Source organism: Syngnathus scovelli, chromosome 11 (assembly GCF_024217435.2).
Source record: "Syngnathus scovelli strain Florida chromosome 11, RoL_Ssco_1.2, whole genome shotgun sequence".
Lineage (NCBI taxonomy): Eukaryota > Metazoa > Chordata > Actinopteri > Syngnathiformes > Syngnathidae > Syngnathus > Syngnathus scovelli.
The window spans coordinates 9,491,431-9,516,537 of record NC_090857.1 but is presented as its reverse complement, the minus strand read 5'-3'; the positions used below and the strand labels follow the sequence as shown (position 1 = coordinate 9,516,537).

At 41.1% G+C, this 25,107-nt stretch overlaps 3 protein-coding genes across 5 annotated transcripts; 1 reads left to right on the top strand and 2 right to left on the bottom strand.

Moving 5' to 3' along the window:
- Positions 1-550: 550 nt before the first annotated feature.
- LOC125977117 (green-sensitive opsin-like) lies at positions 551-2,355 on the bottom strand. Its single transcript, XM_049733366.2, has 5 exons — positions 1,872-2,355; positions 1,645-1,813; positions 1,216-1,381; positions 892-1,131; positions 551-822 (listed from the first exon to the last, which is right to left on the bottom strand). Exons 1-5 carry the CDS (start codon positions 2,254-2,256, stop codon positions 724-726), a joined length of 1,059 nt encoding a protein of 352 aa, XP_049589323.1. The 5' UTR covers positions 2,257-2,355; the 3' UTR covers positions 551-723.
- Positions 2,356-8,841: 6,486 nt separating this feature from the next.
- LOC125977104 (sodium- and chloride-dependent GABA transporter 2-like) lies at positions 8,842-21,599 on the top strand. Of its 3 annotated transcripts, none has more exons than XM_049733330.2 (15): positions 8,842-9,245; positions 9,320-9,573; positions 9,862-9,996; positions 10,232-10,372; positions 10,592-10,676; positions 10,747-10,879; positions 11,425-11,559; positions 11,780-11,883; positions 12,165-12,289; positions 12,355-12,467; positions 12,601-12,738; positions 12,812-12,914; positions 12,994-13,094; positions 13,665-13,835; positions 21,381-21,599. In XM_049733330.2, the coding sequence occupies exons 1-15, from the start codon at positions 9,214-9,216 to the stop codon at positions 21,468-21,470; spliced, it is 1,860 nt and encodes a 619-aa protein (XP_049589287.1). In that variant the 5' UTR covers positions 8,842-9,213; the 3' UTR covers positions 21,471-21,599. The 3 variants fall into 3 exon arrangements, with proteins under 3 accessions (XP_049589287.1, XP_049589286.1, XP_068508434.1); XM_049733329.2 differs by lacking the exon at positions 21,381-21,599 and adding an exon at positions 13,945-14,124 and having other exon boundaries at positions 8,851-9,245; XM_068652333.1 differs by lacking the exons at positions 8,842-9,245; positions 9,320-9,573; positions 9,862-9,996; ... (9 more) ...; positions 12,994-13,094; positions 13,665-13,835 and adding exons at positions 14,434-14,903; positions 15,053-15,243; positions 16,192-16,326; ... (9 more) ...; positions 20,418-20,518; positions 21,095-21,265.
- Positions 20,683-24,962, bottom strand: LOC125977109 (sodium- and chloride-dependent GABA transporter 2-like). The gene is made up of 14 exons (XM_068652399.1): positions 24,947-24,962; positions 24,558-24,806; positions 24,340-24,480; positions 24,180-24,258; positions 23,978-24,110; positions 23,748-23,882; positions 23,272-23,375; positions 23,030-23,154; positions 22,842-22,954; positions 22,599-22,736; positions 22,417-22,519; positions 22,235-22,335; positions 21,940-22,110; positions 20,683-21,837 (listed from the first exon to the last, which is right to left on the bottom strand). The coding sequence occupies exons 1-14, from the start codon at positions 24,960-24,962 to the stop codon at positions 21,733-21,735; spliced, it is 1,713 nt and encodes a 570-aa protein (XP_068508500.1). The 3' UTR covers positions 20,683-21,732.
- Between the last annotated feature and the right edge of the window lie 145 nt (positions 24,963-25,107).

Below are 25,107 nucleotides of genomic sequence, written 5' to 3'. Positions count from 1 at the left end.
TAACAGATTACATGAGTCGGTTGACACAAATTGGATTGGCACACTATTGACCTACCATTGCGTGTTAAGGAGTCTGTGATTAACCATTTGATAAACTCAGCAGCTGTCAAGTTGGCAGTCACGACTACCCTTTAGCGGAACTGAGATTATTTCAGATGTCTGAAGTGTGCCCAAACAGCAAAGAATCTAATCCTCAATGGAATCCCATGTTTCTGCTAGGATAAAAAGAAACATATCCGAATCACGAGTACACACAAATGTTTTCATGCATGTATTTATTTACTTCAGCCTATGTTTTTTTTTTCTTCTTTTTTTTGCGAAATAGTATACATAAAAACAGTCACATTGAAACAGCCCAATGAACCATCTCATAATGCCATGAAAATAACCTCGCATATGATTGCACATGGGCCCAGTGTTGCCGTGCCGCAGCGGGTTCCAACTTGATCGTCGAGCGTTTTGGAGTGCCGTCATACTCTGTGTAGTGTCGTCACAGTTCATTCACACTCGCACACTGACGTGCACACACAGACGGACAACACCATGCACAACTCGTACCGTTTTCTTTTTATATACATATTGACAGATGGGTTGATATTTGTTTGTGCGTCCATTCATTTTCCGTAATTCCATTTGGCAAAAATCCAGGATGTTGTTTTTTTTCATGAGATGGTTTCCAAATCAATGAGGAAAATGTCCATAGAATTTGAGGTGTCATTATATTTAAGACACAGAAGACACTTCTGTCTTGCTGGTGGACACTGAAGTCTCATCCTCCACCATGCCGCCCATCCCAATAGTGCTCAGCATGCAGTTACGGAACTGGAAGGGAAAACAAAGAAGAGTTCAGGAATGAAGTGAAGATGTAAAAACACAATCTGCTGCACCAACCTGTTTGTTCATCAGCACATAGATGACCGGGTTGTACAAAGCAGAGCTCTTTGCAAAGAAGGCGGGGAGAGCAGCAGTCAGAGGAGAGAAGTAAGCCCCCTTGTTCAGGAAGATCCAGCCAGCGAAGGTGGCATATGGGGTCCAAGCGATCAGGAAGCCAAAGACCATCAGGACGCACATACGTGTCACTTCTTTCTCAGCTTTTTGGGTGGAAGCAGAGTCCTGCTGCTGGGCTGCAGCCTTGAAGCAAAACGTAGAAGCCGTTCAAGATTGAAATTCAACAAGGAGCGACAGATGGGTGATTAAGTGCGTCACGCTACTTACAGCTTTGACTGTTAGCACAAGGCTGCCGTAAGTGAAGAAAATAAGGAAGACGGGAACGAAGAAGTGGACCACAAACATGTAGATCACGTAGGATTCGTTGTTGTAGCCTGGAGCCAGAGTGTAGTAGTCGGGTCCGCAGGAGCACTGCATGCCCTCGGGGAGGTATCTGTGGAGAAGTTAACGTATTGTTGCTAAGAAGTCAGCTTTAGGTTAGCGCTGCAAGAAGGTTACTTAGACAATCTGAGTGGGGTTTAACATCTCTTTTTTTGTTTTCTACAGCTCAGAAACATGCAAGATTTATGAAGGGCTCTAGAATATCGCAATAAAATATCAGGGTGGGGTGTAGCCCGCCTGTTGACCTTCACCAACCTTTAGATGCCTTTTGACTGGGCTGGCTTAAATTGGATTTATTTAAAAGAAAAGGTTTACCTGGACCATCCAAAGAGTGGTGGTGCGGCACATGCAAGAGCCATGATCCAGGTGAACAAAACTCCAATTCCAGCGTGGGTGCCGCTGAACTTGAAGCTTCCCATAGGTTTGCACACTACAATGTATCTCTCCACGGCCAACACCACCAGAGACCAGAGCGCAACTTCACCTGCAGGACAATTTGCTTAGGAATTGATCTTTTACCACCGCTTCATTCACGCTCTTACCTCCGAGCGTGGCCATGAATCCCTCGATTGCGCAGAAGGTGGCTCCCAAGATGAAGTAGCCGTTAACAGCCGATGTGATCGTGATGGTGAACCCGAAGGCGCACATGATGAGACCAGCCACAGCCAAGTTGACCAGGATGTAATTGAGAGGTGTCTGAAGTTTCTTGTTCTGAGCCGTGACAAACAATGTCAGCCCATTGATGGGGGCTCCACCGCAGATCAGGAAGAGCATATAACAAGCCAGCATCCTATACCAAATGGGGTCCACCATGTAATACTGCTGATATTCAAAGGGACTCCTAACAATCCCAGTCCTGTTGGACATGGGGATGTAGAAGTTTTTGCCCTCTGTGCCATTCGGCTCAAAGTTTCCTTCCCAACCCATAGTTAAGGTGGTTAGAGGGAGCTTCGGTCCGTCCAAACTCGGATAGAGTGTCGTCGCAATCGGTGTCGAAAGCCAAACTCCACTCTAGCGGCTTATGTCGCCCCGGGTGTTGTTTTATACCTCCTTGTGGTGATCCTCAAATTGGGCAAATTGGATTACAGGAGGATTGAGAAGCAGCGTGCGGCTCAAGTCTGACCAATTATTGACTTTGCCAAAGCATGAAGGCAGTGTGGGTCACGTCATTAATCCTCCCTCAACCGTCGCACACTTTTACAGTTAATGGGGACTTTAATTCCTTTCCTATGACCCACATGTCAACAATAAATAACGCTATCAGCCAAAAACGGTTTCCCGCCCTTTATTTCTTTAGTCATGGATTGTATTTTTGTAGTTTTAATGCACTTACTATATAATCACTATTTTAAAAGTAAATACTCTTGTCATGAGGGATTGTGTGAAGCTTGGAATGATAAATATCTGAGTTACTAATGCCCAGTTTAAGATTTTATTTAAATGGAAGCTTAATGCGAGAGATCAGGCTACAAACCGTGAGGCTCATCACGATACTTGCAAATGATTGGCTGCAACTTGTCCTACTAAATATTTTAAAATGAAAAAAATGGCCTTCACTATCGTCACCTTCTTGACGGCTTCACTCCTCAACTTTGACGTTAAATGTTTTACTTTACAACTTGAATGTTTATTTGGAGCCACAAGAATATATAATAATTAAAGTCCCTAATCATGATTGGGACGTAAATCCTCCACTATTACACATAAATAAAAAATAAAAAAATGTTATTAGTTTGTTGGTCCAATAGCAAATGACCTATATGGACCGGTACCGGGCAATAGACTCGGGGACCACAAATTGGTCCTACTCATCTAACAAAATCATATACTGTAAATATATTTCCAAATATTGATACTTTATTGTCAAAATGTAATGCTTTTTTTTTTTTTTTTGGTCTTCAGGCACAGTAATATGGTGACCACTGTGCATACTAGTTCCAGCTATTGGCTACTTGACTCTGACTTGTAATACGGACGCCATATGCCACTTTCACCATACGTATTTTCACACAATTGGACTACTGTAATCTCTGCTTTCCTTACATTTGTGTGTGAACCAGTGTTAGTGTTTCATCCCAATTTTTTTTTCAAAATACTTTTAAATAGTGTCCTCTCTATCAAGTTACAGTTCCCTCATTTAATTGTGCAAGCGTACCTAAAAATGTTAATCTTGAGTGTGTACCAAAGTGATGAAGCGGTATATTTATTTTTTTATTTTTTTTATTTTTTACCCAAATGATTTTGTTAATCCAATATTAACCTCTCTAATAAGCTCCGTCATATTTATAATGTCCTCAAGCTCATTCGATTTGAATTGGGAGTGTTTCACAAGCAAAGTGACAAAGCAATATTAAGCAACAAATTCCAAAATGATGGTACCACGCACTTGGCATACAAAAGATTTTACTATTACGGCATCTCAATCCATGTGAAATAAGAGTTAATCAACATAAAGGGGATTAAAGAAAGAGCTTCCTGTGATAATTACAGGTTATCACTTCCACAGCTTGGCGTCAACAGACACTGTGGCCTTCTAACCGCGATTTCAAGAGGAAGTGTGATCAGGTTAATCACCTTATGGGTCTACGCCCGGGCAGTGTCTCATAGCTTTTTGAGCCAAGGGAATATTTTACTTTGGAAAACTATGTACGTTGTAATCATGATCAGGAATCAACTTACTAACTGTATTGTACATTTAATTTTGACTTTATAAACACTGTAAGAGTGTGGATGGGTCAAAATATGGTTCACAGGAACATATTTTGCGCAGGTCTGCTGTGCAGCCTCGTGAGGTGATTGAATTTAAGATCTTCCTTTCTTTCATTTCCTCCTTTCTTGCTTCGGATCATTATCTTAGGGACGCAATGCATTGGCTCATATACACCTGTTGGCCACCATAAGTCAAGAAGATTAAGAGACAGAGGAAACTTCATGTCTTCAGACATTCCACCCATTCCAATTGTGCTGAGCAAGCAATTATGGAACTGAAAGACACACAAAGTTAGATTCTGTTGAATAAAATGAAAAGAAATTTCATCTCCTTGGCTGCTGAATTTGAAAAAAAATCAAAAAAAAAAACAGACATCAACAAATAAAATCAATAATGTGGAAGCTAAAGTGATTAATTAATGACCCTCACTTTAGGGCTTGGGATAGACAGAAGAAGATAACCTTTAATGATTTCAAATTATAATCCATTTACCCTGTGACTGGATTAGTTACGTGTTCCTTTTTCTGACCTTTAGTTATCTTTCGCTTCTTGACAACGTATCGTCAATGTTGTGTCGTTTTAACATGCATAATTAGGACACATTTTGAAAATTTCTGCAGAGATGACCACATTTATGGAGCACATAAACACTCTTCTCAAATTCACAAAATATTCATCAACACCTTCACTCAAATCCTGAGTTTCTTTCCTTCTGTCAGTTTTTCTCTGTGTTTGTACACCCTGATATTCTCAAACCTTGTCTACAATATAAATTAAAATCCTCGACTTGTCAACTTGATCCTCTTGGTCAAATCTGGTCCCTTCTTCACTCTCTCCCCTTCATTCCAGCATTATACATTCCTCTCTGTCTGTCTGTCTCTCTCTCTCGCTCTCTCTCTCTCAAAACGTTTCGTTCACTCAAATAGTAGTGATCATGCAATTGCTTGGCCTATAGCAAGTTACACATTACTATTTTTATTTTTTAATTTTGCCTTCTGATGTGATTTCAATGCGTAAATACATATAGCAACCACAGGAAGCCATCTGTCATCCATAAGTATGACAATACCTGCCATACAAAAGAGATTTCTGGAGCAAGGAGCTTGCGTTCATCTGCTTAGTGTCCAGAAATTGTCACAAACAAGCCTTCCTAATCTTCAATCCTCACAAATTGGATTCACACCTTCTACGCAATTGCAAGGCATTTAGTAGGATGTCTGTGCATTGCAGAGCATCTGTGCAAACTACATTAAAGGTGCCCCCTGTTCACCTCAATTGACAAAGGTGATTACAGCAGTATAGCAAGTCATAGAGGGTCGAAGCTCTCCTCTGTGCAGAGATCTTTGGAGAAGCAAAGATTAAAGGCGCCATGTGGACAAATTAGCATTTTGTATGGTGTCAATTAAAACAAAAAAAATCTGGAGATCCGTAGAGGTTCATGGATGTTTGGAGTTGTATGTTTTGTCTCATAGCATGAACAGTTATGATGGCTTGTCCATCTTCTCCTATTTTATCTCCTTGCTCGATGTGTCGTATGCTTAGCTACTGTCCTCCCTTAGTGGTGATGATAATTGGTCGGTTAGTGGAGGTTAGAAAGGATTGGCAATGTGACAGTGTTTAGCCACAGACGTACACAGACAAGTGTTGAAAATGGCTTGATCGCATTGATGATGCAATGTTAAGGGTTGAAAAATCATTTTACTGAAAACTGACCATTTTGGAGGTACAATGTTGTAGCCTGACAGCAGTGATATAAACATTGTAGTAATGGTTTGGGTAAGTCGGCTGTTAGTTTACAGTACCTGAGCTGTAAATAAGACTGATAGACAAGATTTGAGCTTCTCGTAAGCTGGAAGCAGGTGACAAGTAACACATTGCTTAAATGAGATTAGCTGGCTACTGAACAGCAACGCGAGTAGCGGATGTAAAGTGTGGCAGGATGTCGTATACCGACAGGAAGCGGAAAATGGACATAAGCTTTCAGTAGGTCAGGACGAGATGTCATATAACTGACCTGAAATATGAATGAGGCACATTTGTTGATGCTTACCGGGATCCACTAAATGCTGACTATAATGTATTTCCATCATTTGCAGAGCTTTTTTTCGTAAAATTATTTTACAGAGGTGCTGAATAGATGTATTAGTGAGACACAGCTCTTTGTTTTTGCATCCACGTAACAGATGAGTCACTTCCATCTTGTACAACTCGTGTACGACTTGATCAACAATAATTAACAGTGGGTAAAAGGCTATGACGACACGTTAAAATAGGTCACTATCTCTCACTGGTATAAACGTTAAATAAGTGAACACTTTCCCCCTGGCTAGTCCTGACAGATCCCGTTTAATTCCTGATCTGTGCTATAATCCCAAGTGCCCAAGCCAAATTATCCTATAATCCTTCCTCTCCTTCTCCTGTCATGCAGTCCATTGATATGTGCATTCACACGTTGGACTAAAACTCAGATATTAGAAATCAACCAAATGCAGCAGTGGATAAAAAAAGCCCATGGCAATGTCATTCAAATTTCGTGTTTGGATTATTCTAACGTCTGCACTGGGCTATGGAGAGTGATGAGGAGTGGGATGATGAGCAACAAGGAAGGGCAGCACCTCCAAGAGGCCAAGCCTGAAATATCAAGTAGACGCATGGGTGGCTCACATGGAAGCTCATGTGTGGGTAAATGGAAAGAGAGCGAGTCCAGCCCCCAAGCGCTGGACACTATTGTTATAGAACATTGAGAAAACGCCAACAATACGCATTACATCTGTTTAAATGTTTGTTATTGCCATTAGAGCCAGGTGAATAGATGCAAAGGAACAGGTCTTGTCGTTTTGGTCCATTAAAGGAAGGAAAGTAGAAAAATATATTACAACTCAGGTACATGTACCATTTTTGGCCCTTTATAGAGGTCACATTTTAAAAGAACTCCAAGAAAATTGATCAAATAATGTGGGTTTTTCATCTTAAGATGTTAAAGATAACAAAAAGATAAACGCCATTGACACGGTGACACAGTCTTTGCTAAGAAAAATGATGCAAATATTGTAAAGTACACCTTCGTGAACTCTTATGAAACTTGACACGCACGTCGCATTTGTCAAAATAATAATAATCGTTCATTTATTAAATTACCATGTGGTTTACAAAACAGTTTGCTGTACAAAAACATTTTAGCAAGATCTACATTTAAAGCATTTGTTACAACCTTTTGAACCCTTCTCGAATCACAGCAAAATGTCAGCCAATTTTTAATTCCCGCAAAATGTTGCCACATTTTCAAGAAGTCAAATTTTACCATAGTAGCTTTTAATCGGATCTACCCCAGTTTAAAAAAGAAAAATATTCCAATGTGCCTGTATTATAAAGTAGCACTAGCCTAATGTTGCCAGGGCGGCGAAAGGCCTGATCACAGCGCTAATTGTTTTTTATTTTAGTCAATATTGATCGTTTCTCACTTTTTAATGTGTATTTATACATGCTAGCATGCACTCTTTGCTCAATAAACTCTGTAAGACATGCTCTACTTATTGCATTTGTCATTCTTATAGTCAGGTAACAACGGGTTTTTTTCCATCACAGAACAAAAACCAAATGGGGAACTGGTTGCGCTGGCCACATGTCAGTGAAAGCCATTGCACGCCAATCACAAGGAAGGAAACACTTTTGCAGCTCAAGGTAAATTTCATTTTCATTCATATATTAATCACATTGGGTTTATCTTATGATTTGCATTTTCTTTGCTCTCAAACACCAGAAGGAGAACTGGTAGGGTCACAAGTCAACCGGCCAGAGCTGAGTAACCAGAAAATGCATTGGTAAAATGACCCTTTAATTTTGTGTCAAAATTATTTTTTTTAAATCTGGAACACATCACATTAAAATCTTGGTTACCTTTGACTTAACCTTAATATATTTAGTATGTAGAGAAAGAAAACACTCTTGGGATTCTTACGACATGTGTTTTCATTCATTTTCTTAACCGTTCTTTCGTACGAGGATCGAAGGAGTGCTGGAGCCTAGTCCAAAACTGCATTTTAAAAAAAGCTTAATGCAATGTTTGAGGGGGGGAAAAAAGCATATTTTTAAACCGGCATTCATACTTACTTTACTGACTTAACTTCTGTCGACAATTTGTCCCATCATTCCAAATTCCTTGCAAGGATTTAAAATACCGAAAACCGGTTTTATTTGCTGTCCCTGTTTGTAATGATACTGACAAGAATAATATAATAATAATACCATAGTCCATCCATCCATCCATCTTCTTCCGCTTATCCGGGGTCAGGTCACGGAGGCAGCAGCTTTAGGAGGGACTCCCAGACTTCCCTCTCCCCAGCCACTTCATCCAGCTCATCCCGGGGGATCCCAAGGCGTTCCCAGGCCAGCTGAGAGACATAGTCTCTCCAGCGCGTCCTGGGTCGTCCCCGGGACTCCTACCGGTGGGACATGCCCGGAACACCTCCCAGGGAGGCGTAGAGCTGGTCCACTGTTCCACGGCCAGGACAAAAGCCACACTGCTCCTCCTGAATCCGAGGTTCGACCTCCCGACGGACCCTCCTCTCCAGCACCCCTGAATAGACCTTACCGGGGAGGCTGAGGAGTGTGATTCCCCTGTAATTGGAACACACCATCCGGTCCCCCTTCTTAAAGAGGGGAACCACCACCCCAGTCTGCCAATCCAGAGGCACTGTCCCCGATGTCCACGCAATGTTGTAGAGGCGTGTCAGCCATGTCAGAACTCCGGGCGGATCTCAAATAAGCCCTGCTCATTGTTAGTGAAGGCCTCTTACGGGAACAAAAACACACAGACAACATAAGGACAGGAAGGATACAAATGGCTGACAGGGATCAAAAGACATCTCTATCACTAAAAAGGAAGAACCTAGATCAAAGGAAAGATAAACTCGTAAAGGCGAGGCCTCCAGGTCTGGTAGGCCAAGGCTTCACTTAAAATTATTCCAACAGGAATAATACCATAGGAATAATCAAATTTTTTGGCAGCGGAAGACTGGTTGCGCCGGTGCAACAGGTATCTGTGGTGGCACCTTTTATTTGACCACACTGCAAAGACTACATCATAGATAAAACATGAGTTAAAAAATATCTCTGCATGCTGCGCACCTGATCAGGACACAGTCTGGGAGGATCTGCGGGTGGTTTGTGAGTTCATGCTATCTTTTTGCTCTGGTTATCTCAAACGGTGAGAAATGCTGTAATCAAATACATGTTATTTAAAGTATTTAAATGAGTTCATTGTTGATTTTTTTTTTCCAGGTTCAGCCTCAATCAACACGAGTATGCTTCTGCCAATCTTAACTGTGGGTTGTATTGTTGCAGTGTTATGGAAAAGCTAAATGACCCAGAGGTCAAGCTCAAGGCAAGCAAGGGAAGCACCACACCTGGACCTGTCATTGTGGCCAGAGGACAGTGGTCAAATAAAAGAGAGTTTCTCCTCGCAGTTGCTGGAGAAATCATTGGACTTGGAAATGTATGGCGGTTTCCTTACCTGTGCTACAAAAATGGAGGCGGTGAGTTGAAAACACAAAGTGATTGTCGATAAAAACAATGGGTTGACGTGGCCTTTCGTCAGCCCGTGAGTGTACGCACATCTTGGAGAGAAAGGAGCATTGGGAGACAACCATTTATAGAGTTTATCAGCAAAAAAAAAAAATTGATTTGGGGGTGAGACATTTTTATCACTTACCGGGATTTGGATTATTTCAATTTTAATTGGAGAATTCTGTTGTTTTGTATTTATCATTTGTGTTGTTTTTGTATTGAATATATGTGTCTCTTTTTATTTTTCCCCTCATCAGGGGTGTTCTTGATCCCTTATGTAGTCTTCCTTTTTGCATGTGGCATCCCTCTATTTCTGCTGGAGATCGCTCTCGGTCAGTACACCAAACAGGGCGCCATTACCTGCTGGAAGCAAATCTGTCCCCTCTTCGGAGGTAAAAATACATTGTTGAGCTTTGGCATTATGTGTGAAACAGCTTAAACTAAGAACAGCTAATGTAAGAGCTGCAAGAAAAAACATTTCATTCTATTTTGAGTGGTATTCATTTAATTTGTTTGTTGCCTTACTGCATTCTTTGACTGGCAGTTTTGCTTAAAGGGTATGATGATGTCATGATTTTGAAATTTACATGTCGATATTTTTGGTGTTTTTTTTTCAAACTCTCATAGGGATTGGTTATGGAACTCTGGTTGTAGTCCTATATTTCAGCATCTATTACATCATCATATTGGTGTGGGCATTTGTGTACCTTTTCTCTTCCTTCACCTCTCAGCTTCCATGGGCAAGCTGCAGAAACAGCTGGAACACAGGTATGTGTGTGTGTGCGTGCGTGCGTGCGTGCGTGCGTGCGTGCGTGCGTGCGTGCGTGCGTGCGTGCGTGCGTGCGTGCGTGTGTATTAGTGCTGTCAAGTGATTAAAATACTTCATCACGATTAATCACATTTTTATTATTATCTCATAATTAATCACGATACATTTATACTAGTATATCAGCTGTACACAATGCATGCCGTCTGTGTTTGTAACAGAGACGTGTGTGGAGTTAAATGAAACACGTGTTCTCAACTGGACTGTGACAGAAAACGCAACATCCCCTGTGAGGGAGTTTTGGGAGTAAGTTCAAATGTTTCATGAAAAGAACAAGTAGCAAAGTGCCCAATGTTAACACAAATGCCATCCCCAGGAGAAGAGTACTGAACCTGACGGGAAGTGTCCACGAGATGGGTAATGTTCGATGGGAGTTGGCTTTGTTTCTTCTTTTTTCTTGGATCATCTGTTACTTTTGCGTGTGGAAAGGGGTGAAGTCCACAGGAAAGGTAGATCATTTTTACACAAAGTCCAATCTCGAGGTGTTTGTCTGTTTGTCTGTCAGGCTGCTGGAAAGGATTGGATCAGAATACAATTTTGAATTTTGTTTTCACTTTTCATCTATTTTTCCATTCGAACTGGCTACATACTGTAGACGAGCGTGTACAAGTATTTGAAACCTCGTCACTCTAAAGCACAGGTGTCAAACTCAAGGCCCGGGAGCCAGATACGGCCCGCCACATCATTTTATGTGGCCCGCGAAGACAAATTGTGCATCGACGTCATGTGTCAACACTAAATTAAAAATTGAATTGACTTTTAATAAATGTGTATTTCCATTCATGTTTTAAATTATTTTAACAGTTTTTGCTACTGTTTTAACACTGTACACAATATAAAGCTTTGACTTAGTCATAATGGCCCTTCTAAGGAAACTATGACTACAATGCGGCCTGTGACAAAAATTCTTAACATTTTATTTGAAAAATTTGGATTTGTGCCCTGTGATTGCCATAATTCTAAAAAATTTATGAATTCCCACTCGGTCTGACAGGTTGTGTATTTTACTGCCACATTTCCGTACTTGATGTTGGCCGTGCTTCTTGTCCGTGGGCTGACGCTGCCCGGGGCCATAGATGGCATCAAATTTTACCTCTACCCCGAGCCATCCCGCCTGGCTGATCCGCAGGTATGAGCCTCTCAATCCGTTGACATGACAAATCAAGACACAGTAATCCATAACAGGAAAGTTCCACATGAAATTTAAAATGGTTGACCCTGTGTCAGGGTTCAATGTTTGCATGGAGGAGCATGGGGGATCCAAGTGGAGGGGAGGAGGGAGGCTCAGGAGAAATCTTCCAAAATGATTTATTTACTACCGACGTGCCTCTTATGTCATTGTTTGGCAGGTCTGGATGGATGCCGGCACGCAAATATTTTATTCTTATGCTCTTTGCATCGGTTGTTTGACGGCGCTTGGAAGCTATAACAAGTACGACAATAACTGCTACAAGTAAGTTGACATCAAACCTGTTGTATCAGTCCGACTTGATGTACATCTGAACATTTGAAGACTATCTTGTCTATAAATGTGAATGTCATTGTGAGTCAATACGTATTTGTACCCCACCTTGCACCCAGTCAGCAAAGTTTTAGTTCACCCACAACCCCAATGACAATATGCCCTGTAGAAAAATCGACGAATGAAAATTTGGGAATATTTATGATGGAAATACCAACTTTTGGCTTAAACTTTAGTCGCAGAGTTGATCATTTTGTTGTTGTGCATTTTAGAGATTGCATCTATTTAAGCCTGCTGAACAGCGCGACCAGTTTTGTGGCCGGTTTTGCCATCTTTTCAGTTCTTGGATTCATGGCTTACGAGCAGAACACGGACGTATCCAAAGTAGCAGAATCAGGTAAAACGTCCCTCATTGTACCTGCGAGGAAATGCGATCACAAAAGCGCTCTTTTCTCGCCGCAGGTCCCGGCCTAGCCTTCATCGCTTACCCTCGAGCTGTGGCCATGATGCCGTTTCCACAGATTTGGGCCATTTTCTTTTTCATCATGATCATCCTGCTTGGATTGGACAGTGAGGTTGTGTGCTTTTCAATTATTTGTCATGTATGCTAATTCTCACCTCTATGGGAGAGCCCAGAATAATACATGCAAATCAACAAAGTGTATGCAAATGTGAACATAGTACCTAACAAAAATGTCTCTTCTTCAGTTTGTTCTGATGGAAGCTCTTGCGACTGGTATTTGTGACATGAAACCTTCCGTCTTCTATGTTGGCCATCGACGCAAACTACTTCTTCTCCTCATCACTGTTGTGTGTTTCTTCATTGGCCTCTCCATGGTCACTGAAGTAAGGCAGAATTATCCTTACTTTCTGTGGTTCCGTAGATTTGCCGATTCTAAAAGTGTCTTCTTTCACATAGGGTGGATTATACATCTTTCAGTTGTTTGACTACTATTCCTGCAGCGGGATGACTCTGCTTCTCTTTGCCACATTTCAGTCCGTGTGTATTGGGTGGGCTTATGGTGAGTAGATTTCACATTGGAATGGTTTCTGTCCTGGTCAGTCAAACTTTTTCACCATCATTTCACCACGTGACCACAGGAGCAGATCGTTTCTATGACAACATTGAGGACATGATTGGATACAGGCCTTTACTGGTGATTAAACACGTCTTGAAATATGTCACTCCAGTCGTCTGCATGGTAAGTAAACATACTACATCCAGCCGTTCATTATCTGAAGCGCTTATTCTCACAAAGGTCACTAGCAGATGACTTGGGGCAGTAGGCAGTTTTGCCTAAAACTGTTTTCCAACTACCCGCAAGCCAACTAGACAAACATTCAGGGCTCTATTTTTTTTAAAAAAAATTTATGCAAACAGGCCTTGGGGCGCTTCATGTAAATATTGCTGCACCCTCATTTATCTAGTTTTTAAATTTCCGTCTGTGGCAACTTGGCAACAATGTCTATTGAGAAATGAATGAAAATGAATTAGGAATGGCTGCAGTATGTTATTATAGCCTTTGTAATAAAAAACATGTCTTGTATCATAACTGCATATCGGATGTTTGGATCAAACCAATCATCATTTTTAAAGATTCAATGAGTTATGAATAATTTATTTGAACCAGACAAAGTTACCTCGATAGAGAGAAATCCAAGAAATGATGGTGAGCGATAGCCGTGATTCAAAATGGCGGCTTGCTCTCCATGTCTTCAACCAGCCAAGGTTCCCTGTCGTTGGTTATACGTATATCTCTTTGTTTTTTCAGGGAACATTTATCTTCTCTTTGGTAAAATACAAACCTCTAAAGTTCAACGACACCATTGAGTATCCGTGGTGGGGTTATGCTTTGGGTTGGTGGTTTGTACTGTCTTCCACACTCATCGTTCCTATATGGATGGTGTACAAACTGATGAGAACTCCCGGGACTCTTCGTCAGGTAAGGCTTTGATTTAATTTGGATTCATTATAATAATATTAACCCTAGAATGGATTCTGTCCACACCAAATATTAGTAATCGTAAACGTTCTACGTTCTTTCTTTCAAGCGGTTCGCCATCCTTTGCACTCCATCTGAAGATCTTAAGTCATCCAAATCCGACAACGATGTACTTGAACAGACAGACACCATGTTGTGAACACATTGAGGTCTTCCATTGGTCACTCAGGGGAACAGAAACGTTTAAATTTAATGTCATTTAATGGTGACAACAATAAAAACAATAAAACACTCCATGTCATTGTCAATTTGTTATAATTGGTATACTATTACTCTTTATGTTACAAGTGAAAATTAAAGTCAGATATGATCAAAACTGTTACGCCAATCTTGGGTGGGTTTCCCCGGGCCCCAGTTTGGGATCCTCGGTAAAAGCGTTGGTAAAATGACCCTTTAATTTTGTGTCAAAATCATTTTTTGAAATCCGGAACACATCGCATTTAAATCTTGGTTACCTTTGACTTATAATAAGCTCAATATACTTTGTATTCTTACGACATATACGTTTTCATTTATTCATTTTCTGAACCGTTCGTTCTTACGAGGGTCAAAGGAGTTCTGTAGCCTATTCCAGCTGTCTCGGGGCTAAAAATGCTTTTTCCCAAAAAATGTATGCAATATTTGAGGGAAAAAAAAGCATATTTTAAAATTGGTGTTTATTCTTGGGTCTGACTTCACTTCTGTCGCCAATTTGTTCCGTCATTCCAAAAACCGCAAATGATTGCAAGGAACTAGAACATTGAGAACCGGTTTTTAATTGCTGTCCCTATTTGTAATGATAATGTTAAGCAAGGATAAGAAACATTTTTGGGGAGGGAAAACTAGGTGCGGCGATGCCACAGGTATCTGTGATGGCAGCTTTTATTTGTCCACACGGCAAAGACAACACTACAATTAAATTTTGAATTAAAGAATATCTTTGCATGCACCTGTCATCAGAGATCGAGACGCAGTCTGGGACGATCTGCGTGTGGTTTATGAGTTTTTTTGCTCCGGTTATCTCAAACGGTGAGAAATGCTGTAATCAAATACATGTTATTTAAAGTATTTAAATGAGTTCATTGTTGATTTTTTTTTTTTTTTTTTTTACCCAGGGTCAGCCTCAATCAAAACGAGTATGCTCCTGTCAATCTTAACTGTGGGTTTTATTATTGCAGTGCCATGGAAAAGCTAAATGACCCAGAGGTCAAGTTCAAGGTGAAGAAGGAAACTGCTTCTCCTGGACCTGTCATTGTGGCCAGAGGACAGTGGTCAAAAAAAAGAGAGTTTCTTCTCGCAGTTGCTGGAGAAATCATTGGACTTGGAAATGTATGGCGGTTTCCTTACCTGTGCTACAAAAATGGAGGCGGTGAGTTGAAAAAACAAAGTGATTGTCGATAAAAACAATGGGTTGACGTGGCCTCGTCAGCCCGTGAGTGTACGCACATCTTGGAGAGAAAGGAGCATTGGGAGACACCCATTTATAGAGTTTATCAGCAAAAAAAATAAATTGATTTGGGGGTGAGACATTTTTATAATGTACCGGGATTTGGATTACCGTAATTTCCGGACTATAAACCACACCGGACTATAAGCCGCACCAGCTAAAATTCAGGGATATTTTAGTTTTTTTCTTACATAAGCCGCACCGGACTATAAACCGCACGTGCACATGAGTTTTTTACAAAGAAAGACAGTACACAGAAAGCCGTAAAAATCCATAAATACGCCTCGCCGCCATTTAAGCCTCAGGGTTCAAAGTAACTTTCTGAAAAAATGCATTAAAAGTTCACATTCATTACAACTTGTTTTTGGTGAGCAAAATGTCAGAAGAATTGAATTTAAATGCTGATTGATTGGGGTTTAATACAATGCAGATGGTCCAAACAGCGCCACTGCTTTGTGTAATCTCTAAGAGAAAGGGTTTAGAGCCCTTTGACGCAGGTCACCTAGCGTGCATTCCTACTAAAGCTCATAATAGTCACAAGCAACACAGCCAGAATAAGCAGCAGCCATAGTAGTGTTTCAAAATAGTATTTTTGTTGTTTTTTTCTCCAAGATACCGCACAACAGTGGTCCACAGCCTTTTTACGAGTGTATAAAAGTGATCAAGCCATCACAAAAATCACAAAAAAAATCTTATATAAGCCGCACCTGACTATAAGCCGCAGGGTTCAAAATTTTGGAAAAAAGTCGCGGCTTATAGACCGGAAACTACGGTATTTCAATTTTAATTGGAGAATTCTGTTATGTATTTATCATTTCTGTTGTTTTTGTATTGAATATATGTGTCTCTTTTTATTTTTCCCCTCACCAGGGGTGTTCTTGATCCCTTATGTAGTCTTCCTTTTTGCATGTGGCATCCCTCTATTTCTGCTGGAGATCGCTCTCGGCCAGTACACCAAACAGGGCGCCATTACCTGCTGGAAGCAAATCTGTCCCCTCTTCGGAGGTAAAAATGCAATGTTGAGCTTTGGCATTATGTGAAACAGCTTAAACTAAGAACAGCTAATGTAAGAGCTGTGAGAAAAACCATTTCATTCTATTTTGAGTGGTATTCATTTAATTTGTTTGTTGCCTTACTGCATTGTTTGGCCAGCAGTTTTGCTTAAAGGGTATGATGATGTCATGATTTTGAAATTTACATGTCGATATTTTTGGTGTTTTTTTTCAAACTCTCATAGGGATTGGTTATGGAACTCTGGTTGTAGACCTATACCTCAGCATCTGTTACATCATCTTATTGGTGTGGGCATTTGTGTACCTCTTCTCTTCCTTCACCTCTCAGCTTCCATGGGCAAGCTGCAGAAACAGCTGGAACACAGGTATGTGTGTGTGTGTGCGTGTGTGTGTGTGTGTGTGTGTGCGTGCGTGTGCGTGTGCGTGTGCGTGTGCGTGTGCGTGTGCGTGTGTGTGTGTGTGTGTGTATGCGTGCGTATGTGTGTATTAGTACTGTCAAGCGATTATAATACTTCATCACGATTGATCACATTTTTCATTATTAACTCGTAATTAATCACGATATGTATATACTAGTATATCAGCTGTACACAATGGATGCTGTCTGTGTTTGTAACAGAGACGTGTGTGGAGTTAAATGAAACACGTGTTCTCAACTGGACCGTGACAGAAAATGCAACATCCCCTGTGAGGGAGTTTTGGGAGTAAGTTCAAATGTTTCATGAAAAGAACAAGTAGCAAAGTGCCTAATGTTAACACAAATGCCATCCCCAGGAGAAGAGTACTGAACCTGACGGGAAGTGTCCACGAGACGGGTAATGTTCGATGGGAGTTGGCTCTGTTTCTACTTTTTTCTTGGATCATCTGTTACTTTTGCGTGTGGAAAGGAGTGAAGTCCACAGGAAAGGTAGATCATTTTTACACACAGTCTATATCTCGAGGTGTTTGTCTGTTTGTCTGTCAGGCTGCTGGAAAGGATTGGATCAGAATACAATATTTAATTTTGTTTTCACTTTTCATCTATTTTTCCATTCGAACTGGCTACATACTGTAGACGAGCGTGTACAAGTATTTGAAACCTCGTCACTCTAAAGCACAGGTGTCAAACTCAAGGCCCGGGGCCAGATATGGCCCGCCACATCATTTTATGTGGCCCGCGAAGACATATTGTGCATCGACGTCATGTGTCAACACTAAATTAAAAATTGAATTCACTTTTAAAAAAATGTGTATTTCCACTCATGTTTTAAAATATTTTAACAGTATTTGCTACTGTTTTAATACTACACACAATATAAAGCTTTGATCGTCATAATGGCCCTTCTAAGGAAACTATGACTACAACACGGCCCATGACAAAAATTTGTTTGACACCCCTGCTCTAAAGCAACATCTTAACATTTTATTTGAAAAATTTGGATTTGTGCCCTGTGATTGACATAACTAAAAAAATGTGAATTCCCACTCGGTCTGACAGGTTGTGTATTTTACGGCCACATTTCCGTACTTGATGTTGGCCGTGCTGCTTGTCCGTGGGCTGACGCTGCCCGGGGCCATAGATGGCATCAAATTTTACCTCTACCCCGAGCCATCCCGCCTGGCTGATCCGCAGGTATGAGCCTCTCAATCCGTTGACATGACACATCAAGACACAGTAATCCATAACAGGAAAGCTTCACACGAAATTTAAAATGGTTGACCCTGTGTCAGGGTTCAATGTTTGCATGGAGGAGCGTGGGGGACCCAAGTGGAGGGGAGGAGGGAGGCAAGACCAAGGCTCAGGAGAAATCTTCCAAAATGATTTATTTACTACCGATGTGCCTCTTATGTCATTGTTTGGCAGGTCTGGATGGATGCCGGCACGCAAATACTTTATTCTTATGTTCTTTGCGTCGGTTGTTTGACGGCGCTTGGAAGCTATAACAAGTACGACAATAACTGCTACAAGTAAGTTGACATCAAACCTGTTGTATCACTCCGACTTGATGTACACTTGAACAATTGATGACTATCATGTTGTTAGGTTACGGATTCTAGTTATTGATCTGACTCCAAATTGCGATCAACACTTAACACATAAATTGCTATGTCCTAATCCACACACTGGCGCACCAAACAATTTTGCGAGTTTGTTCTGTCAAAGAGAAGACCAGTAGATCAATCAGACCAAATTTACCAATTGTTTATTCCTGACAAAGCGCACTAATACAGGCCTGGGTCCCGGGTCCCTCACACTAAAACTCGTGCGTTTTTGTGACCACCAAAAGACGACACATTCTTCCGGGTTGCCCAGTTTTGAAGAAACACAATATGAATATTAAAGCATGGAAAATATTGTGAGATGATTGGTCGATGGTCATCTCCTCCCCGTCCAGGTGTTGCTGAGGTCAGGCGGTTGGTTTTTCCCCGCGAAGCCCGGCCACATAGATGTGCTGTTGTTCTCGTTTCTCACCGACCTTGAGGTGTTCTCGTCCGGTACTCCCTATCTGGGCCTATTCCACAACACTTCGAAGTTTGCCTGCACATTCTTCGCCACCCACCAATCCACACGAGCACTCCAATACTAGATATTAATATGATTATAAGTTTAACACAACCTTAAAAAATATGTTTGCAAACTCCCGAAAGCACATTTCTCTTTAATGTCCATAGCTGTGAATGTCATTGTGAGTAAATACATATTTGTTCTCCGAACCACCACTGCCACTTTTCCAGGGTGTAACCAACCTTGCGCCCAGTCAGCAAAGTTCGGTTGTAAATCACCCACAACCCCAATGACAATATGCCCTATAGAAAAATGGACGAATGAAAATTTGGCAATATTTAGGATGGAAATACAAACGTTTGGCTTGGACTGTAGTCACAGAGTTGATCATTTTTTTGTTGTGCATTCTAGAGATTGCCTCTATTTGAGCCTGCTGAACAGCGCGACCAGTTTTGTGGCCGGTTTTGCCATCTTTTCAGTTCTTGGATTCATGGCTTATGAGCAGAACACGGACGTATCCAAAGTAGCAGAATCAGGTAAAACGTCCCTCATTGTAGGTACCTGCAAGGAAATGCGATCACAAAAGCGCTCTTTTCTCGCCGCAGGTCCCGGCCTGGCCTTCATTGCTTACCCACGAGCTGTGGCCATGATGCCGTTTCCACAGATTTGGGCCATTTTCTTTTTCATCATGATCATCCTGCTTGGATTGGACAGTGAGGTTGTGTGCTTTTCAATTGCTTGTCACAAATGCAAATGAACGGATAAGAAACACCTCGGTCAGATTTGGTCTATTTATATTATTAACTCATTCACTCCCATTGATAGCTCAAATGTACATTTTAACTGGGCTGGCTGGCAGTGAATAAGTTAAACACCTCACTGATAATAACAATGACGTTAGGAAATGACGATTTGTTCGTCTAGCTTGTGCTGTGGGATTCCGAGGCATTCCCAAGCTTGCTGGGAGACATATTGTCTCTCCAGGCTGTCCTCACCCAGGAGGCACCTCTGAGACATCCTAAGATGTGTCAGTCATTTCATTTATTTTTTTTCCATGCGGTGGAGCAGCGACTCGACTCCGAGTCCCTCCTGGATGATTGAGCTTCTCACCTTACCTCTAAGGGAGAGCCCGGAATAATACATGCAAATCAACAAAGTGTATGCAAATGTGAACATAGTACCTAACAAAAGTGTCTCTTCTTCAGTTTGTTCTGATAGAAGCTCTTGCGACTGGTATTTGTGACATGAAACCTTCCGTCTTCTATGTTGGCCATCGACGCAAACTACTTCTTCTGCTCATCACTGTTGTGTGTTTCTTCATTGGCCTCTCCATGGTCACTGAAGTAAAGCAGAATTATCTTTACTTTCTGCGGTTCCATAGATTTGCCGATTCTAAAAGTGTCTTCTTTCACATAGGGTGGATTATACATCTTTCAGTTGTTTGACTATTACTCCTGCAGTGGGATGACTTTGCTTCTCTTTGCCATATTTCAGTCCGTGTCTGTTGGGTGGGTTTATGGTGAGTAAATTTCACATTTGAATGCTTCCCAAACGGTTCATTCAGACTTCCTCACCATCATTTCACCATGTGACCACAGGAGCAGATCGTTTCTATGACAACATTGAGGACATGATTGGATACAGGCCTTTACCGGTGATTAAACACGTCTTGAAATATGTCACTCCAGTCGTCTGCATGGTAAGTAAACATACTACATCCAGCCGTTCATTATCTGAAGCGCTTATTCTCACGAAGGTCACTAGCAGATGACTTGGGGCAGTAGGCAGTTTTGCCTAAAACTGTTTTCCAACTACCCGCAAGCCAGCTAGACAAACATTCAGGGCTCTATTTTTTTTATAATGTTTTTATGCAAACAGGCCTTGGGGCGCTTCGCGTAAATATTGCTGCACCCTCATTTTAACTAGTTTTTAATTAAACTTTTAAATTTCCATCAGTGGCAACTTGGCAACAATGTCTATTGAGAAATGAATGAAAATGAATTAGGAATGGCTGCAGTATGTTACGATAGCCTCTGTAATAAAAAACATGTCCTGTATCATAACTGCATATCGGATGTTTGGATCAAACCAATCATCATTTTTAAAGATTCAATGAATAATTCATTGGAACCAGACAAAGTTACCTCGATAGAGAGAAACCCAAGAAATGATGGTGAGCGATAGCCGTGATTCAAAATGGCGGCTTGTTCTGCATGTCTTCAACCAGCCAAGGTTCCCTGTCGTTGGTTATACGTATATCTCTTTGTTTTTTCAGGGAACATTTATCTTCTCTTTGGTAAAATACAAACCTCTAAAGTTCAACGACACCATTGAGTATCCGTGGTGGGGTTATGCTTTGGGTTGGTGGTTCACTCTGTCTTCCACACTCATCGTTCCTATATGGATGGTGTACAAACTGATGAGAACTCCCGTGACTCTTCGTCAGGTAAGGCTTTGATTTAATTTGGATTCATTATAATAATATTAACCCTATTAATGGATTCTGTCCACACCAAATATTTTTAAAGTAATCGTAAACATTCTACGTTCTTTCTTTCAAGCGGTTCGCCATCCTTTGCACTCCATCTACGGATCTTTCGTCATCCAAATCGGACAACGATGTACTTGAACAGACAGACACCATGTTGTGAACACATTGAGGTCTTCCATTGATCACTGTGAGGCACAGAAACGTTTAAATTTAATGGTGACAACAACAACAAAAAAATCACATCATATCTTTGTGAATTTGTTACAAATAAATGGTCTCAGTGTCTGAATTACTATTACTCTTTATGTTATAAGTGAAAATTAAAGTCAAACGTGATCAAAACTGTTACGCCATTCTTGGGAGGGTTTCCCCAGGCCACAGTTTGGGATCCTCTCTGAGCTCAGTGATGAGTCGATATTCTATTATCCGGCATGCATAAAAAACTGACAGTCCTCCTCTTGATTCATTGCTTTCCTCGATGCAGGACAAGGTAAGTCTGCTGCTGGTGTGCACAGAATTTTCAGTCTCTGCAGGGATTAAAAATAGTTGGTACTAAAATGTACAAGAATCATATCACGTATTACCTGCATATTGTATGTGTTGTTGTTTTTTTTAGCAAATTTTCTTACCTGTTTAAGCGTTCCCGGAGTGACACTGACAGCATGGAGCATCTTCAACAGCACTAGAATTGGCGTCGACAGAGCGAGGGCTCCTCCAATTGCATATCCCCACCACGGGTATTCGTAAGTGTTCCTGAACTTGAGTGGTGTGTATTTCACTAAACTAAATACCAAAGTGCACTAAAAGAAACCAATCGATAAAAGATATGTATGAATGTTTGTATCTATGAGACCACCAGAGGGAGCCAGAGAAAAAAACTTTTTAGTAGAACAATAGAGGCAGACCTTCTTTACGAATACTTACTGTGCAAATAGCTGGTGTCAGGTACCGCCAACAATATTTCATAAAAGCCCATGGATGGTAGCCAATCATGTCCTTTATGTTGTCGTACAAACGATCTGCCCCTTCAGAAAATATTAAATGCATCACTCATTAGCATTGCGACCCCAGCTCTTAGTGAACGGAACCAATTCAAGAGTGCATACCATAAAACCACCCGATGCATACAGACTCAAGAATGGCAAAAAAGAGAAGAGTCATCCCACTGCAGCCGTAGTGGTCAAACAACTGGAAAACATAGAGGCCTCCCTAAGAGCACAATTATCATCAAATAATTGATCTAGTCTTTTTTTCCTCCCATTATATTTCATGAAGCTTGATTGCTCACCTCTGTAACCATCAGAAGGCCTACGAAGAAGCTGGCAATACCAATTGCAAGAAGAAGAAGTTTACGTCGATATTCATTTCCAAAAATGGAAGGGAACATGTCAACTATGTTTGTGACCAGTGCCTCTATATTTACAAACTGTGGTGAGAACACAGATACACAAACCTTTTGTTTGGGTAGGGGGGGAGTTGTTATAATAATACATTTTATTTCAACTCAGTAACTCTTTTCAGCTTGTCTTACCTCAGTATCTATCCCTATAAAGATGATCATAGAAAAGAAGCAAATGGCCCAAAGTTGAGGAAAAGGCATCAGATCCACAGCGCGAGGGTAAGCGATGAATGCCAATCCCGGACCTGAACAGACCACAATTCATTGCCACTTGACAGTGAGTAAGCTTCTGTTTTAAATATACGGCCAATTATCTTCACCTGATTCAACCACAATGGATATATCCACGCCATGCTCCTTTGCCATAAAGCCAAGAACAGAAAAGACAGCAAAGCCGGCTACAAAGCTGGTCAACCCATTCAGCAGGCACAGAAAAATACAGTCCCTATTGAGAAAATACAACAGCAAAAGTATTTGTCAAGTTTGAAAAGATTTTGCTGTATACAGGGTACTTTGTTGCAGTGACAGTGTCATGCTAAACTGCGAATGACGAGATGTATACCTGTAGCAGTTGTTTGTGTACTTGTTGTAGCTACTTAAAGTTGTCAGAATCCCGAGGGAGACCGCATAGGAGTAGAAGATCTGGCTGCTGGCATCCAGCCATACCTGCCAAATATGTATATTTTCACTTTTTAAAGCAGGGGTATCAAACTCATTTTTGATGCGGGCTGCATCGTAATCATAGTTTCCTTCTGAGGGCCATTATGACTGTCAACGCCTTATTTTATACAGTATAGGCTACACAACAAACTGATGATAGCTAGTTTGGAAATCACAGATGATTAAAAACTGTTAGCAATTTCTCTATTTTTCAAAAGTGAAGACGATTTGTTATTTTAGTATTCACACAGGCACAATTTGTCTTTGCGGTCCGCATAAAATGATGTGGCAGGCCGTATCTCGCCCCCGGGCCCTGAATTTGACACCTATTATGTCTTAAAGCAAACCCTGCCAGTGAAAAGTAAACTATTATGGTACCATTGGATCGCTGAGCCGGGACACATCTGGGTAGAGGTAGAACATGATTCCTTCCTTGGCTCCTGGCAATGTCACACCACGAACAAGCAACACCAACAGCATGACATATGGAAATGTGGCGGTGAAGTAGACCACCTAGAGTAAAGCAACAAGAAATGTCCAATATTTCTTTAATCATTAGTGTGTGAGATATTGTTCATACCGCAAACAAAAAATCTGGCAGACCTTACCTTCCCAGTGGTCTTCACTCCATTCCAAATACAGAGGATACACACTAGCCAGGCAAGAAGAAGACAAAGTGCCAGGTCCCATCGAATGTTTCCTACATGTTCAATTCCACTTGATAATTCCAAAATTCTCCTCCTGGTCCAGACATCAATCAGAAACATCCACCAAAAGACACGCTTGAGTCTTCTACAGTGTTATACTTACTCCCAATACTCTACAACTGAAGATGTGCCATTTCTGAATTCTTGCAGTGTTTGATTGGGTCTGAACTCAAAACACTTGTCTTCATTTATAAAGTGAACAAATAAGGAAATAAAGTGAAATTAGGATCAGCGCTTGTTTTCCAATTAACAGGTCTCCGTACCTGTGTTCCAGCTGTTGAGGCAATTGGCCCAGGGGAGCTCAGATGAGAAGGATGAGAACAGGTAGCGGAAGGCCCAAGCAAGTAGGACGATGTAACACAACGCCAAGTAGAAAAGAAACAGCTGGCTTCCATATCCTAAGGCTACATAAATGGATATGGAAAGTAGTCATTCATTCGTTCATTCATTCATTCATTCATTCATTCATTCATTCATTGACCTTGAAACAGAGGACAGATTTTTCTCCAGCATGCCGCTCCACCCTGTCTGGTGAACTGGCCCAGCGATGTCTCCAGTAAGAAGAGGGGCACACCACATGTGCAGAAGAACAACAAATACGGTACGAGGAAGACTCCTTTGAAACAAAAATGACAGTTATTAGAGACTGACTGATCTTCATTGTTTTTTATGAATGTATTTATATGAAGGTTAAAAAGTTCGTTTTGGCACAATATAGATCCCCGCCCCGCTTAAAAAATAAACAGCAATATAGCAAAAAAATTACCACATCAATAGCTACTGCTATATATGCTAAATCCATTCATCCCGGAGTTCCTGGGAAAAACACCCAGGCACGGGGAGAACATGCAAACTCCACACTCAACCCACTCTTTACCTCCTCCATTTTTGTAGCAAAGGTATGGGAATCTCCAGATATTTCCCAAGCCAACAACACCACCTGCAACAGCCAAGATGTATTCCATTTTCCTGGACCACTGCTCTCTCTGCTGCCTTTTGGGTGCAGTCACTGCTTTGGTCCTGTCGTTCCA

Coding starts and splice junctions, on each gene's coding strand:
- LOC125977117 (XM_049733366.2), bottom strand. CDS start 2,256: ATGGGTTGGGAAGGAAACTTTGAGCCGAATGGCACAGAGGGCAAAAAC. Junction 1,814..1,871: donor ATTCATGGCCACGCTCGGAG/GTAAGAGCGTGA, acceptor ATTGTCCTGCAG/GTGAAGTTGCGCTCTGGTCT. Junction 823..891: donor ATGTGCTGATGAACAAACAG/GTTGGTGCAGCA, acceptor TTTCCCTTCCAG/TTCCGTAACTGCATGCTGAG.
- LOC125977109 (XM_068652399.1), bottom strand. Junction 24,481..24,557: donor AATCTGTCCTCTGTTTCAAG/GTCAATGAATGA, acceptor CCATTTATGTAG/CCTTAGGATATGGAAGCCAG. Junction 22,520..22,598: donor GCCTTCTGATGGTTACAGAG/GTGAGCAATCAA, acceptor TTGTGCTCTTAG/GGAGGCCTCTATGTTTTCCA.
- LOC125977104 (XM_049733330.2), top strand. CDS start 9,214: ATGCTATCTTTTTGCTCTGGTTATCTCAAACG. Junction 9,997..10,231: donor AATCTGTCCCCTCTTCGGAG/GTAAAAATACAT, acceptor AAACTCTCATAG/GGATTGGTTATGGAACTCTG. Junction 12,468..12,600: donor TGCTTGGATTGGACAGTGAG/GTTGTGTGCTTT, acceptor TCTCTTCTTCAG/TTTGTTCTGATGGAAGCTCT.